We start from the raw sequence: 12784 nt of genomic DNA, 5'->3' as shown, positions 1-12784 counted from the left end.
TGTTTCCCCCGGGGAGGAGTTCGTTTTCCCACCACAGGGGGCGCTGGGGCCGAGGGGCGAGGGGCTAGGGGCCGCCTCCCTCCCTTCCCGGGTACTTCTGGGCGTCGCTCTTGGGCCTGGGCGGTGACGCCATCTGCCCGCGACGGGGGCGGAACGCACTTGACGCCATCTCCGGGCGCCCGGCTTGGGGGGGCGCTGGGTGTGGGGCGGCTCCGGGGCCGGGGATGGCGGCGGCCGCGGTCGCGGCGGCTCCGGGACGAGCGGGAGGAGCCCGAGGAGCGCCGTGAGATGGGCCGGTGAGTGTCGCCGGGAGTGAGGGCAGCTGGGCCGGCCTCACTGAGGCCAAGCAGGCCTGGGCTCGCAGCTTAGGAGGAAGTGGCCCCCTGGAGCCCATTGCCCCGCCGGACCGGGGCCCGAGAACCGCGGACGGGGAGAGCGAAAGAGGCCGCGCCTAGAGTCCCGCGCGCTTTTCTCCGGCCCAGCCCAGAAGGCGGCCTCAGGCCCCGGCGCCCCCGCGGCTGTATCCCGGTGGACCGGGGTGTCCGAGTCTTCGGGGCGGGAAGGGGCCCCCAAACAAGGAAGCATCGCCTGCGGGGCCTTGTCCCTGTCCCTCTACTTCAAGGATCGACTCCTCACCCCTAAACGTTAAATTCCCAATTTCGGGCCCTACCCTTGTTGCAGCAAGGATTGCAGGATCACGGGAAGCCATAACCCGTAGTCTCTTCCAAGCTCCACTCTTTGCTGGCGGGCGTACCTCTCGTCCTCACTGAATTTTGGGTTCAATCTCTTGATTCTGGGCTGTGACTAGCAGCGTTGGCAGCTCACCGGAACAGACCCCCTTCCCTGTTAGTTCGGTTAGGGTTACGAGCTGCATCTTCCCTCTGAGAAGTCCTCATCGAGCCTCTCCTGAGGCCGAGGTTTCAGATTCCGAAATGTGTTTTGCATTGTTGGACCCTGGTGGGCAGGCTTGGCTCTTTGTTGTCATTCCCCCAGACCTCTTGCCTCTTTTATTGCTTTTATTCGGCTGTGTTTGGCTAACCTAGAGGCAGGTTTTCCTTAAGGTTTTAGTTGCAGGAAGCAAAGATCATTCAGGGATTGGAGATATGACCCCAATTTCTGTTGCAAACGAGGGAGAAAGCTAATTGCTTTTCAGTTACTGGAATTGCTGGCGAAGAAGGGATGCAAGACTCGTGCCCACTGTGTAATTTGTGTTTATGGAACTGAGAATTTTTCTTTCCCCCTTGTTTTCCTGTCTCATCACCTTTTCTTGTACATACACACCTTGCCAATCTTAAGAGGTAAATGTTGCTTCAGTTTGGTTAGAGGCTTGCAGTTCTGTAGGACTTGGACAGGAAAGTGGATAGTTTCTCAGAGTACTGGTCATACTGCTTTATCTGTTGTCAGAGATTAAGGCTCCATTCTTCAGTATTTGATGTTCCTGGCATGTGTAGATTCAGATATTGATAATTTAGTGTGAGCTTTGTTTCCCCATTGTTAATAGCTACATGAGGACCCAGGCAGTGTTTTCATTTTCTGTCACACCTGATTCAACACTTGGTACGAAGTTGTCACTCAGAAAATTTTACACTCACACACAGGATCCTATTTTTTTACCCTGGAAATCTGTTAATAAGGCTTCCCCTTGAGTGACTCCCCCTTGACCTCTTTTTCTGCCCCAGAAACATAAATAATTGTTCTTTTTCCTCTAGTGCCACTTTTCTCATTTAAATAACCTCCATATCTGTGTTTTCATCAGCCCTGAATAAAGGTGAAATCCATGTAGTTGATTTTTCCAGCTTCCCATTGTTCACATGGGAATAATGTTGAATCTTCCATTTTTAGTTGCACATTTACCTGAAATTGGGATTGGAAGTAAATTTAACCTTTGGGGAATAAGTACAGGTAGAGAATGAAGAATATGATGTTAAGGAAAACAATGAAATTTGACACACATTGAAAATTTTTTTTCAGGGATGTCTTTCTACAAATTAGAGCTTAAGAGATAGCTTTTTCTCTATTCAAATGCCTAGAAACTCGATAAATGTGCTGGTACCTCTGGAGCAGAACATGAGGCAAGGACTCATGGACTTTAATGTTTTTGTGGCTTTAGAATTACCTTTAGAATTACCTTGATGACACTGGGGAAGTGAGAGGCTAGACTCCTGCTTACTTTATTCCTATTTCTGTCTTCTAGGCTCCCAAGGCAGCGGGGAGGACACTGCTTCTTACTACAGCTGCTCAGAGGCACTACTGGAAGCTCAGGTAATAAAGGGAAATTTGGATACCTTGTTGCCAGAAAAAACCATCTGGGATTCAACAGTGGAAAAACAGAACAGTGTAATATCCAGATCCAAAGAACTGGAGCCTTGATTGGAAGAAATAGGTGACAAAGTTCATGCGTTGAAATGTTCAGACGAAAAGTGTACTTTATGACAATGGACAAAAGCATGTATGAGAGGTGACAGCAAGAGAAAGGAGGGAGAGAACTTTCTTATGAATCATAGAGACCCAGACAGGTTTGGAGGAATGGAACCAGAATTTAGGAAGTGGTGCCTAGAGCAGACCTATAGTGGAAAAGGAACCATTGGCAAAAGAAAGAGAATGAATGAAGAAAGTACATTGAAGATGGTTAATGAGAAGAAAAGAAGTCTTTCCAGACTAGGGTGGGAAGTCTGTGTGTGGTCAGGAGAGTTTTGTTGCTCTTTAGGGAAGAGGAGAAACAAATACATTATAGAACACACTAGTACAATCACTTTCCCCATAAGGCGCAAGTTTGAATGTAGTATTTCATGGGGCAAAGAAGACGCTATTTTTCAGTGGCACCTGGGTCTTTGAGGTAGTGGTGATATGAGGCAAAGGAGGATGAGAGTTTAACCAGGCCTGGGGTGGGGGGATGGGGAAAGGTGAGATCATAACCTGAATTGGGCTGGGGAAAGGAAGCAAGGATGAGGTCATATATTGGAAAGAAGATAGCATGGTAATCTTTGGTGACAAAAGGAGAAGCTTAGGAAAAAGAACCAGCAGCAACAACCATGTGGTCAAATCTTTTCGAGGAGAGGGCTGGGAAGAGTCAAGGTCCCCATCAGAGGCACACCTGATCATGAAACTGTTGGTCTCTCTGGGGTTGTAGAGCCCACAGGTTGTTTACGCGTCGTTGAATGTTTGTTCCTGTAGCTCTCTTTGGTTTCCCTGACTGTTTCTTTCATGTCCTGGGCTGGATGAATGAGGGAAGGGTAGCATCCTTGTTTGCCCCTTTCTCATGCCTTTTTTTCCCAGCAGTCCCCTTTGTTACATCTTCCTCTGTGGGCACAGTTTCTGCTACTTCCTTTGACTTGGTTTGCCCCTAGGTTACTTTTCTTTGCTTCTGATTTGTTCCCTAGCAGATGTGGGCGCCCCCGCCAGCAGCAGAGAGGGGTGCAGGGGAGCCACAGAGAAGCCCCTTCTGATGTCCCAAGGAGCAAGCCGACCCCTTCCAGGCTCCAGGAACACCACAAAGCAATATGAAACCTGTTCATGAGAGGAGTCAGGAATGCCTTCCACCAAAGAAACGAGACCTCCCCGTGACCAGCGAGGATATGGGGAGAACTACCAGCTGCTCAACTAACCACACACCCTCCAGTGATGCCTCTGAATGGTCCCGGGGGGTTGTGGTGGCCGGGCAGAGCCAGGCAGGAGCCAGAGTCAGCCTGGGGGGTGATGGAGCTGAGGCCATCACTGGTCTGACGGTGGACCAGTATGGTATGCTGTATAAGGTGGCTGTGCCACCTGCTACCTTCTCCCCAACTGGCCTCCCATCTGTGGTGAACATGAACCCCTTGCCCCCCACATTTAATGTAGCGTCTTCACTGATTCAACATCCAGGAATCCACTATCCCCCAATCCACTATGCTCAACTCCCGTCCACCTCTCTGCAGTTTATCGGGTCTCCTTATAGCCTTCCCTATGCTGTGCCACCTAATTTCCTACCAAGTCCCCTCCTTTCTCCTTCTGCCAACCTCGCCACCTCTCACCTTCCACACTTTGTGCCATATGCCTCACTCCTGGCAGAAGGAGCCACTCCCCCTCCCCAGGCTTCATCCCCAGCCCACTCATTCAACAAAGCCCCTTCTGCCACCTCCCCACCTGGGCAGTTGCCACATCACTCGAGTACTCAGCCACTGGACCTTGCTCCAGGCCGGATGCCCATTTATTATCAGATGTCCAGGCTACCTGCTGGGTACACTCTGCATGAAACCCCTCCAGCAGGTGCCAGCCCGATTCTTACCCCTCAGGAGGGCCAGTCTGCTCTGGAAGCAGCCGCTGCCAACGGACAGAGACAGCGAGAACGAAATTTAGTAAGACGGGAAAGCGAAGCCCTCGACTCCCCCAACAGCAAGAGTGAAGGCCAGGGCCTGGTGCCAGTGGTAGAATGTGTGGTGGATGGACCGTTGTTTTCAGGTTCTCAGACTGCACGGGTAGAGGTGGCAGTGCCGGCACACCGAGGGACCCCAGACACCGACCTTGAGGTCCAGCGGGTGGTTGGCGCTTTAGCTTCTCAGGACTATCGTGTGGTGACAGCTCAGAGGAAGGATGAGCCCAGCCCCCTCAACCTGTCGCATCATACCCCTGACCATCAGGGTGAGGGGCGAGGGTCAGCCAGGAACCCAGCAGAGATGGCCGAGAAAAATCAGGCCCGAGGGTTCTACCCTCAATCCCATCAGGAACCGGTGAAACATAGACCTTTACCCAAAGCAATGGTTGTAGCTAATGGCAACCTGGTGCCCACTGGAACTGACCCAGGTCTGCTGTCCGTGGGCTCGGAGATCCTGGTGGCATCAAGTTTGGACATGCAGGCCAGAGCCACCTTCCCAGATAAGGAGCCAACGCCACCCCCCATTACCTCCTCCCACTTGCCCTCCCATTTCATGAAAGGCGCCATCATCCAGCTGGCTACAGGGGAGCTGAAGCGGGTGGAGGACCTCCAGACCCAGGACTTTGTGCGCAGTGCCGAAGTGAGCGGGGGGCTGAAGATTGACTCTAGCACGGTCGTGGACATTCAGGAGAGCCAGTGGCCTGGATTTGTCATGCTGCATTTTGTGGTTGGTGAGCAGCAGAGCAAAGTGAGCATCGAGGTGCCCCCCGAGCACCCCTTCTTTGTGTATGGCCAGGGCTGGTCCTCCTGCAGCCCTGGGCGGACTGCACAGCTCTTCTCTTTGCCCTGCCATCGGCTGCAGGTGGGAGATGTCTGCATCTCTATCAGTTTACAGAGCTTGAACAGTAACTCAGTTTCTCAGGCTAGCTGTGCTCCCCCAGGCCAGCTGGGTCCCCCCCGAGAAAGGCCTGAGAGGACAGTCTTGGGACCCAGAGAGCAATGTGACAGTGAGGGGAAGAGCCAGCCGTCAGGTGAGGGCTCCCAGATGGTAGAGCCCTCGCAGCCGGAGCCTGGTGCTCAGGCCTGCTGGCCAGCCCCAAGCTTCCAAAGATACAGCATGCAAGGGGAGGAGGCACGGGCTGCACTGCTCCGTCCCTCTTTCATTCCGCAGGAGGTAAAGCTGTCCATCGAAGGGCGTTCCAATGCAGGAAAATGAACCTCTCTCCCAGACCAGGACTGGGGCTTTACCCCAGAGCTGGGCCTCACCGTGAGCAGGCAGAGGATTTGCACATGCCGAGCAGGGAATGGCTCTCTTGGCAGTGAGATTGGGGGGAAAGAGGAGGCATAAAGGCAGCCTCCCAAGGCAGGGTCTGTTGCTCATTACCCCATGGCATCCTTTCAGGACAGCCCCAGAGGGTGCTGTGATGGGGAGCAGCGGGCCTGAGCCAAGGAAGGATGGGGGTGCACACAGGATAAGAAACATTCCAAATATCAGGGCCTCCCTGTTCTTTCCTCCCCATCCCTAGCTCCTGCAAGGGGAAAGTCGGGCTTTGGGGGCAGGTGGCAGAGGGAGGGAGCAAAGAAAGAGCCAAAAATGATGATCCACAGCTTATAGTAGCAGTTCAACTGTCTGAAGTTTTTTTCCTTTCTTTTTTGTGGTGGGAGGGCAGGAAGCCCCATGATTGGGATTAAGAGGGTTCCCACCCAGAACTCTTCTTTTGAGAGCTGTGCACTTTAAAGGGTGATTTTGTTACAGATGTCTGTGGGTTTGTGGGGAGGAGCACTCATCTACAGGACTCTGCTTGATCCTGTGCTTCAGCCCTTTCCCATCTCCCCACCATTCCTCCCACAAGGCTTCTAGCACTGGGAGAAAGAGAAGCCCCTCCAGGGTTCAGAGTGAAGTACTGCGTTGGCGGGACCCAGTCGGGACTTTGGGAGAAAGACCTGATGGCCAGGTGACCGGTCTCTAGGCAGGGCTTCTGGAAAGGTAGCTGACTTAACAGAGCTCCTTGTACCCAGCATGCCAGACCTACTTCAAAATCGTACCGAATTTCTAGTTGGTAATGGTGACTTTTGAAAGAACCAGTGGACCTTTGTCCCTAGTCCCCTACTCTCCTCCTTTGTCTATGTTGTGCCTAAGTGCCTGCGCTGCCCCCACCCTTCTCCTGCCCTGTCCTCTGCATGGTGTCTTGACCTCGGCCTGATTTGTAGCTGCACTGCCTTTCCCCTTCTGCAAAATTGTTTTTGTCCACTCTGACCAAGACCTCTAGTTTTTGGTGTGGAGGGGTCTCTCTGATTTCCTCTTCAGTTATATTCCCTGTTTTTCAAAACTCATAAAGAAAGAATCATGTCCCCTCCTCTTCTGCAGCTGAAGAGCTTGGTAGAGAAGCAAGAAGGGAACTGTGCCCTGGGTCAGGGCAAATACACCTGGCTGGGCAGTGCCCGTCCTGGTGTTTTTACACAGCCCCTCCCATCTTATTCCACTTCCTGTCAGCATTCAGGCTTCTCCCAGCCATCCCCTCCCACAGCCAGCTCTAAGGTTCTGGTATAGTCTTGATAAGTTTCCAGTCCCTGAAGTCTCCTAGATCTCGTTTTGTGGTGGAGTGTTCCTCTGCAAAGAGCATTCTCAATCTTAGTTGCATTTACTCCCCCTTGTGTCTTAAGCCCACGTTTTCACAACTTTTAGCATCAGCTTGGACTATGGGTTTCCACTGGGTATTGAGAATTAGGCTCCCCCACCAGCTTTTAGGTGGGTGGGTGGGTTTTTTGTTTGTTTTTCAGGGGTCTTCAGACTCTTGAAGCAACTCAGGGTATTGTCCACTCAGCTCTCTGATGAGGCTTCTCCCAGTGTATGATCCTGGCATTTCATTTAGAAATGCACCTGAACTGGCCGAGGCCTTGCCTGTCATCAGGAGTCCCAAACCTCTGAGGTCTGATCTCTGCTCTGTCAAGGACTTCAGGCAAGTCTTGTGACCTCTCGCTCTTTCACTTCCTCCCCAGCTGCCAAATGGGGATAAATAATCTTACCTACCTCCTGGGGGGAGGGGGAGTTCTGAGAATGGAGTCATTCTTAGTGTTCAGGTGCTAAAGGTTGTTCTCCTGGGGGAACAAAGTGACTGAGACCGGCTTGTTTGCTACAAGCCCTACACGCCACTGTTTCATTCCTAGAGAGCAGTCAGTCAGGTTTTAGAGGCCCATCCAAAGGAAGCTGCTGACCTGACTGTGAGTACTTAAGTCTCCGGGTCACCTCAGAACCAAACACCAACTCTGGTGAACACTCAACCTTGGATGCGTTTGGGATCCTCACCTTTCCCTTCTCTGTCCCCCATTTTCTCTGAATGCTGCTTTCTCTGGCTTGTTTCCTACAGAGGGGGCCGATGGGGCTAAGTCTTGAGGAACCCTCTCCAATGACAGCCCTGGGAGAAGGCCACATCTCTGGCTGTTCTGTGATCAGCTCATTCCTAGGGATTATTGTTTGCACGGGTTTCTCAGAAACCTCCTTCCTCATAGGAATGCTCACCAACTGAAGACAGTGGCATGCACACAGTAGACACTCAAGAAGTGTCCACCAAGGACACCAGTTAAGCTTCCTCCTGGTGGGAGCAAACTTACGTCCAACCAGAGACAGTAGTTTAAACCAAGTGACCCTCCACTTCCCAGCCTGGTAATTTCCACTTAATCCTGGAAAGAGAACATCTTGTGCACGTTGGCAGGTTGGGCTCTGACTTTGCTGCTGCTGTTCCTCTTCTGTCTCTTGCCCGTGAAGGAATAGCCGCAGCTCTTCTAGTACCATGCCATGTGTACGTAGTATATGAATGCTCCGTTTGCGAAGCTGCAGAGGTGTCTTGTGAAGTGTGGGCTCCCAGGAACTGAAGCTCTGCTCTCAATCTTGGTCAGAGCTGTGGCATTCCGCTTGTCTTTTCCCGCCGGTTCAGTCTTTTCTTCCAGGTATGAGAAATGAGAGGAGCCTCTGGTGGTCTGTTCTTCCTTAAAGGAATTTCCTAAGTTGGCAAGAGACCTAAGAGTGGTTTTGAGATAGTGAGCATTTTAGTGGGAAGCTGTCAGCTTTTTGGGAAATGGGCAATTGAAGAAGGCCAGCTCCGCTCCCTTATCAGTAGTAGGAAATTCCCAGAGTTTAGGAATAGAAAGGAGGACCGCTAACTCTGGCACTAACCAGGAATGCCTATACCAGTTTGGGAGTAGAGTGATCAGGTAAAGGATGGGTAATACATCCAAGTCTTGGATCATCGTTCCTCTCAAGATGTATATGGTGTACATGGTGGGGGGGCATGGAGGGTGGTGGCATGGGGGAAGGGGATTCAGAGCTGAATACTTATACCCAAGGGGAGGGGCCCTAGCAGATCTGGACTGACCCTTCTGCAGTCTTGGTCCCAGTCAGTCATAACACCAAGGGCTTTGCTCTGTGCTGCTTTGCCACTGCTGCTGTCTGCTCACTGTCCTGCCTGCTACCTTTGTAGCGCCCTGCCCTTCCCTGTCTGACCATATGGAGGAAATCCAGGCATCCTGTCCATTCTTACTGTGCAACTGTTACTTTATAGCAAAGTCACGTTGAATAGGGATAGTATGAAATGCTGCTGGTGGGCTGGTGAACCCAAAGGGATGTGGCTTCAGTGCTTGTTGGGAGCCCTTAGGCTCCAGATATCTGTCTTGAGGGAGAAGCAAACAGGTCTTATTAGTGGGCGTTTTCTATGTATTAACTGCTTTCCTTTGTGGTATGTTTTATCCTGTTTTTAAAAATAAATGATGGGGAACCAGGTTAGGGCCTTTGCCAGCATCCTAGGGAGGGTCCATCTAGCTCTAGTTATGTTGGTTCTGGGACTGAAGAGGGTTTGAAGTTTGACCGAAATAGCCCCTCAGTGGGGTTTAGTTTTATTTTTACCAGTGGACATCATAGGAGATAAACAGGGTGGTGTATGATTTAAACCTGCAACATGCATGCACATTGGAGAGTTGAATGATCACACTGGAGGTGAAGGGTGGACATGGGCTGACTGGGAAAGGGCCTGGGTCCTTTGGAGTAAAGACACCTGATTAACTGAATTGGCCATGGAGATTAGGTCACAGTCTTAAGAGCAAAGTAAATTGGGTAGAGGCCAAGTTTTAGGGAGACTTCCTGGCCTCCTAGGGCTAAGTTTACTAAACCACACTGAAGCTACAATACTTTCCAGATGGGAAAAAGTGTACACTACAGTTGAAGAGCTGGACTGTGCAAGGTTGGATGTTGACCAGGAACCTATTAGCCCTTTGCTGGGAAGCCTTCACCGTCCAGCTTCCCTGGGCTAGAGAAGGCCTCCCACATTATGCAATAATAAAATAAGCATCTGGGTCTTTGCAGCTATCAGTTGCTCTTTCAACTCTAGGGTCCATCTTTGGGCCAGAAGCCTGATATGGGCCTAGGATGACACTGGCCCTCGAGATGCTAGAGTCAACTGCACTCTCTCCTTACCTGCAGACTATGCACAGTGCCTGGGGTGGAAGGAGGAGAGGTGGTGCGGTTTGCCCTGCTGAGCCTCCCCAGCAGGAACAGTAGTAATAAATGCACTTTTCACACTAAGGTTTCTTTATTAGTTCTCCCGTTAAGCCTAGATCCTCCCCCAGTAGGTTGCGAACTCAAAGTCTGTGTGATCCCAAAGCCATTCTACTGCAAATGCCCAGCAGTGAAGATGGCCTCAAATTGGGTTCCTGTCTACAGTGTGTGTATGGCAGCAGCCCATGTGCCTTTACCTATTGTCAAACTTGCAAGCATTTATTTGTCTTTATGACTGTCACGGGGACTGAGGTTCTTCAGAGAGCGAGCTGGTGACACCGTGGTTTTACACCCACTCCCTGGACAGGGAGTTTGCACGTAGTTGTGAGCTGTGAGTGGTTAGTGCATTGCTGGTATTGCTGAAGGCAGGGTTCATCCCTCATTTGCTTGATACTCACACTCGAGAGAATACAGATTGTGCTGGGAAGAGACTGTACTCGTGGCAAACTTGAAGTATTAAAATAAGGCTGTCCCCTACAACCTTCCTAGTCACACACAGGATCCCTGTAGCCAAAACAGTATATGTTCCAGCCGCAGAGAGCAGACTGCTCTCAGCTTGCACAGCACCTTAGGGGAGGGAAGAATATATGGATAGGGAATGGGGTGGAGAAAGGAAAGTGGGAATGTTGCCATCAGGTGGCTTTAGGGTCCTGAGGAGTAAAGAAGGACGGCACTGGGGAGGTCTGGATGGATCTGATTTGTGTAGGAGTTCCCTGTAGATAAATTACTGATCCCCCAACTACTATCCCCAGTATGTAATGGCTGAATTAATATGTAATCAACTGCATTGTATCTAAAGCCTTAGAACTAGTCAGGTGCTCCCCCCACCCAGTACCATTTCTTACCCTCTAATCCTACCTGATCTTTAACAAAGCATTAATAATTCTAAGGATAATCTCTATTTTGTTGTGCTTTTTTGTAACTGTTTTAAATAAATCAATTTGTACTGTATATTTGTACTTTTGTGAGATCCTTTTTGCTGTTTTACCATTTTAAGTCTCTGTACTTGGCTACACACAGATTGTATTTTTATTGTTAATGCTCTTCTTATGGATACCTGCATTTAACTTGTGGACTATGTAAACACAATATATATCAATATCTATATATCTATATATCTATCTATATAAACTACTAGCTTTTCCTTTTGGTGTTTGCGCCTTCTTCTTATCCCAGCCTTAGATGGTGGCTGTTGGGTGGGGGATAGAAGCCCTTCATGGGAGAGCTTGTAATGGCTAATAGTGCCCATCTTTATGTGGTGGGCTCTGGGCAGATCTGCACGTTCTGGTGGTGTGTATTTCAGTGACCCAGAAGTCTACCTATAGACATAGATAACTAGCACAATCAATCACAAGGACTTGTAGATGTCCTCACTGCTGGCCTTTTCTCCAATTCTTTTCTTTCCCCAGGAATGCTTCCAGAAATTGCTGGAATACATCAGCTGCAATCATAGCTACTGCTTCTAAACTAGAAAGCTTGTCAGTAGTAAGAGGCGAAACACTCAGATACAGGATTGTGACTCAGATACATTTATTGAGCACTTACTAGGTGCCACAAACCATCCTAAGTTACATATATTAATAATTATATATATTAATACATGTTTATATAGTATATATATTAATTATATATTAATAGTCATTTGTTGCTTATACTAGTATTTCCATATTGTGTTTGGGGAAACCAAGACAGGTTAAGTAACTTGCCCAAAGTTAGTTTTTAAATGGCAGTGCAGCATTTTAAATCTAGGCATTGGGGTCCTGAGTTTGTATTAACTCCTAGTTTGCTGTGAAAATTAAATGAGATAATCCATGTAAAGTGCTCAGAATAATCTTTGACACATAGTGAGTGCTCAACAATTTTGAGGCATCCCAAGTAGGACTTCAGTATGGAGCTCTGTGAGAGACATTTGACGCAATTAAGTACTTTCCTTCCAATGTCCAGTACTTTGGAATAAGATTAAAATTTTTGTGTTCCTAGAACAGAAATATTTCAGCCTGCCTGGTAGGAATTAACCCTAGTTTGATGGTGGGAATGGGGTCAGTTAACACTATTAAATAGCCTTAAACCTATGGAGGTCGGAGAGGAGTCCAAGTTTCCTTGTTATGATATTGGAAGAGGTCCACATTCCTGGCATAGTTATTTCTCTGGCTATAACTTAACTAGGGCACTTCCTTCTGGACCTCAAGATCTATAATTATCTAAACTGTACACAACCTTTGGTGCAGGCTAAGGAAAGTTCTGTACTTGTTCTGTACCATCACAGACACTTTTTAGAAATGACCTCAGCTCTTGTCTCCTCCTTGTTTGGCAGACATACAAACTGGTCATTTTGCTCTGGCTTTGACCACTGTCAACTTGAGCTCTCATCTCACCTTAATTCTGGATTTTTCTCAATGGGTGTTAACCTACCTTGGCTCTGGAACATAAATAAGAAGATGGATCATCTCTTCTTTCAAACAAGAGTTCCTTGGTGCTATAGACCTTAATATTAGAGCTATTTCTATGAACATATTCCTAAATGAAGGTGACTGCTGTCTAGGATAGAATTTTTAAAGTCTGGCAACTAAAATCTGCTGGGAAAAGTAGCCAATACCTAAGCCTCAATACTGCATCTCTTTAGAAAATGCCAGTTAGGAGGAAAGGCGTCTACTGAATTTGGAAAAGGTAAGCTAAGTTTAAGTGGCCTTTGCGGCCATAGATGATCTTCATTAGGGTTGTGGGAATGGACCCACAAAGTCAGCATCGGTTCTTTCTTTAATGTCATGCCTCATCAACTTGTAAAGGCCCAAACAAGGGATCACTGGGTCACCTAAACTGAGGAGCACCCTCCCTTCAGAAGACAATCCGCCAGAAGTCTCTGCCTAAAATTTCCACCCATGTCT

General features: G+C 49.1%; 1 protein-coding gene across 2 annotated transcripts; it reads left to right on the top strand.

Moving 5' to 3' along the window:
• Window positions 1-189: 189 nt before the first annotated feature.
• Window positions 190-11043, top strand: ATXN1L (ataxin 1 like). Of its 2 annotated transcripts, none has more exons than XM_032424407.1 (3): window positions 190-296; window positions 2195-2262; window positions 3384-11043. In XM_032424407.1, exon 3 carries the CDS (start codon window positions 3501-3503, stop codon window positions 5565-5567), a length of 2067 nt encoding a protein of 688 aa, XP_032280298.1. In that variant the 5' UTR covers window positions 190-296; window positions 2195-2262; window positions 3384-3500; the 3' UTR covers window positions 5568-11043. The 2 variants fall into 2 exon arrangements, with proteins under 2 accessions (XP_032280298.1, XP_032280299.1); XM_032424408.1 differs by having other exon boundaries at window positions 3381-11043.
• Window positions 11044-12784: the final 1741 nt, after the last annotated feature.

The sequence above is a fragment of the Phoca vitulina genome, unplaced genomic scaffold (genome assembly GCF_004348235.1).
Source record: "Phoca vitulina isolate PV1807 unplaced genomic scaffold, GSC_HSeal_1.0 scaffold30, whole genome shotgun sequence".
NCBI classification, from domain to species: domain Eukaryota; kingdom Metazoa; phylum Chordata; class Mammalia; order Carnivora; family Phocidae; genus Phoca; species Phoca vitulina.
Note: the sequence above shows the minus strand (reverse complement) of the source record. Positions and strands in the feature narration are given on the sequence as shown.

Bases quoted from the DNA above. Each gene is read 5' to 3' on its own strand.
- ATXN1L (XM_032424407.1), top strand. From the start codon at position 3,501: ATGAAACCTGTTCATGAGAGGAGTCAGGAATGCCTTCCACCAAAGAAA.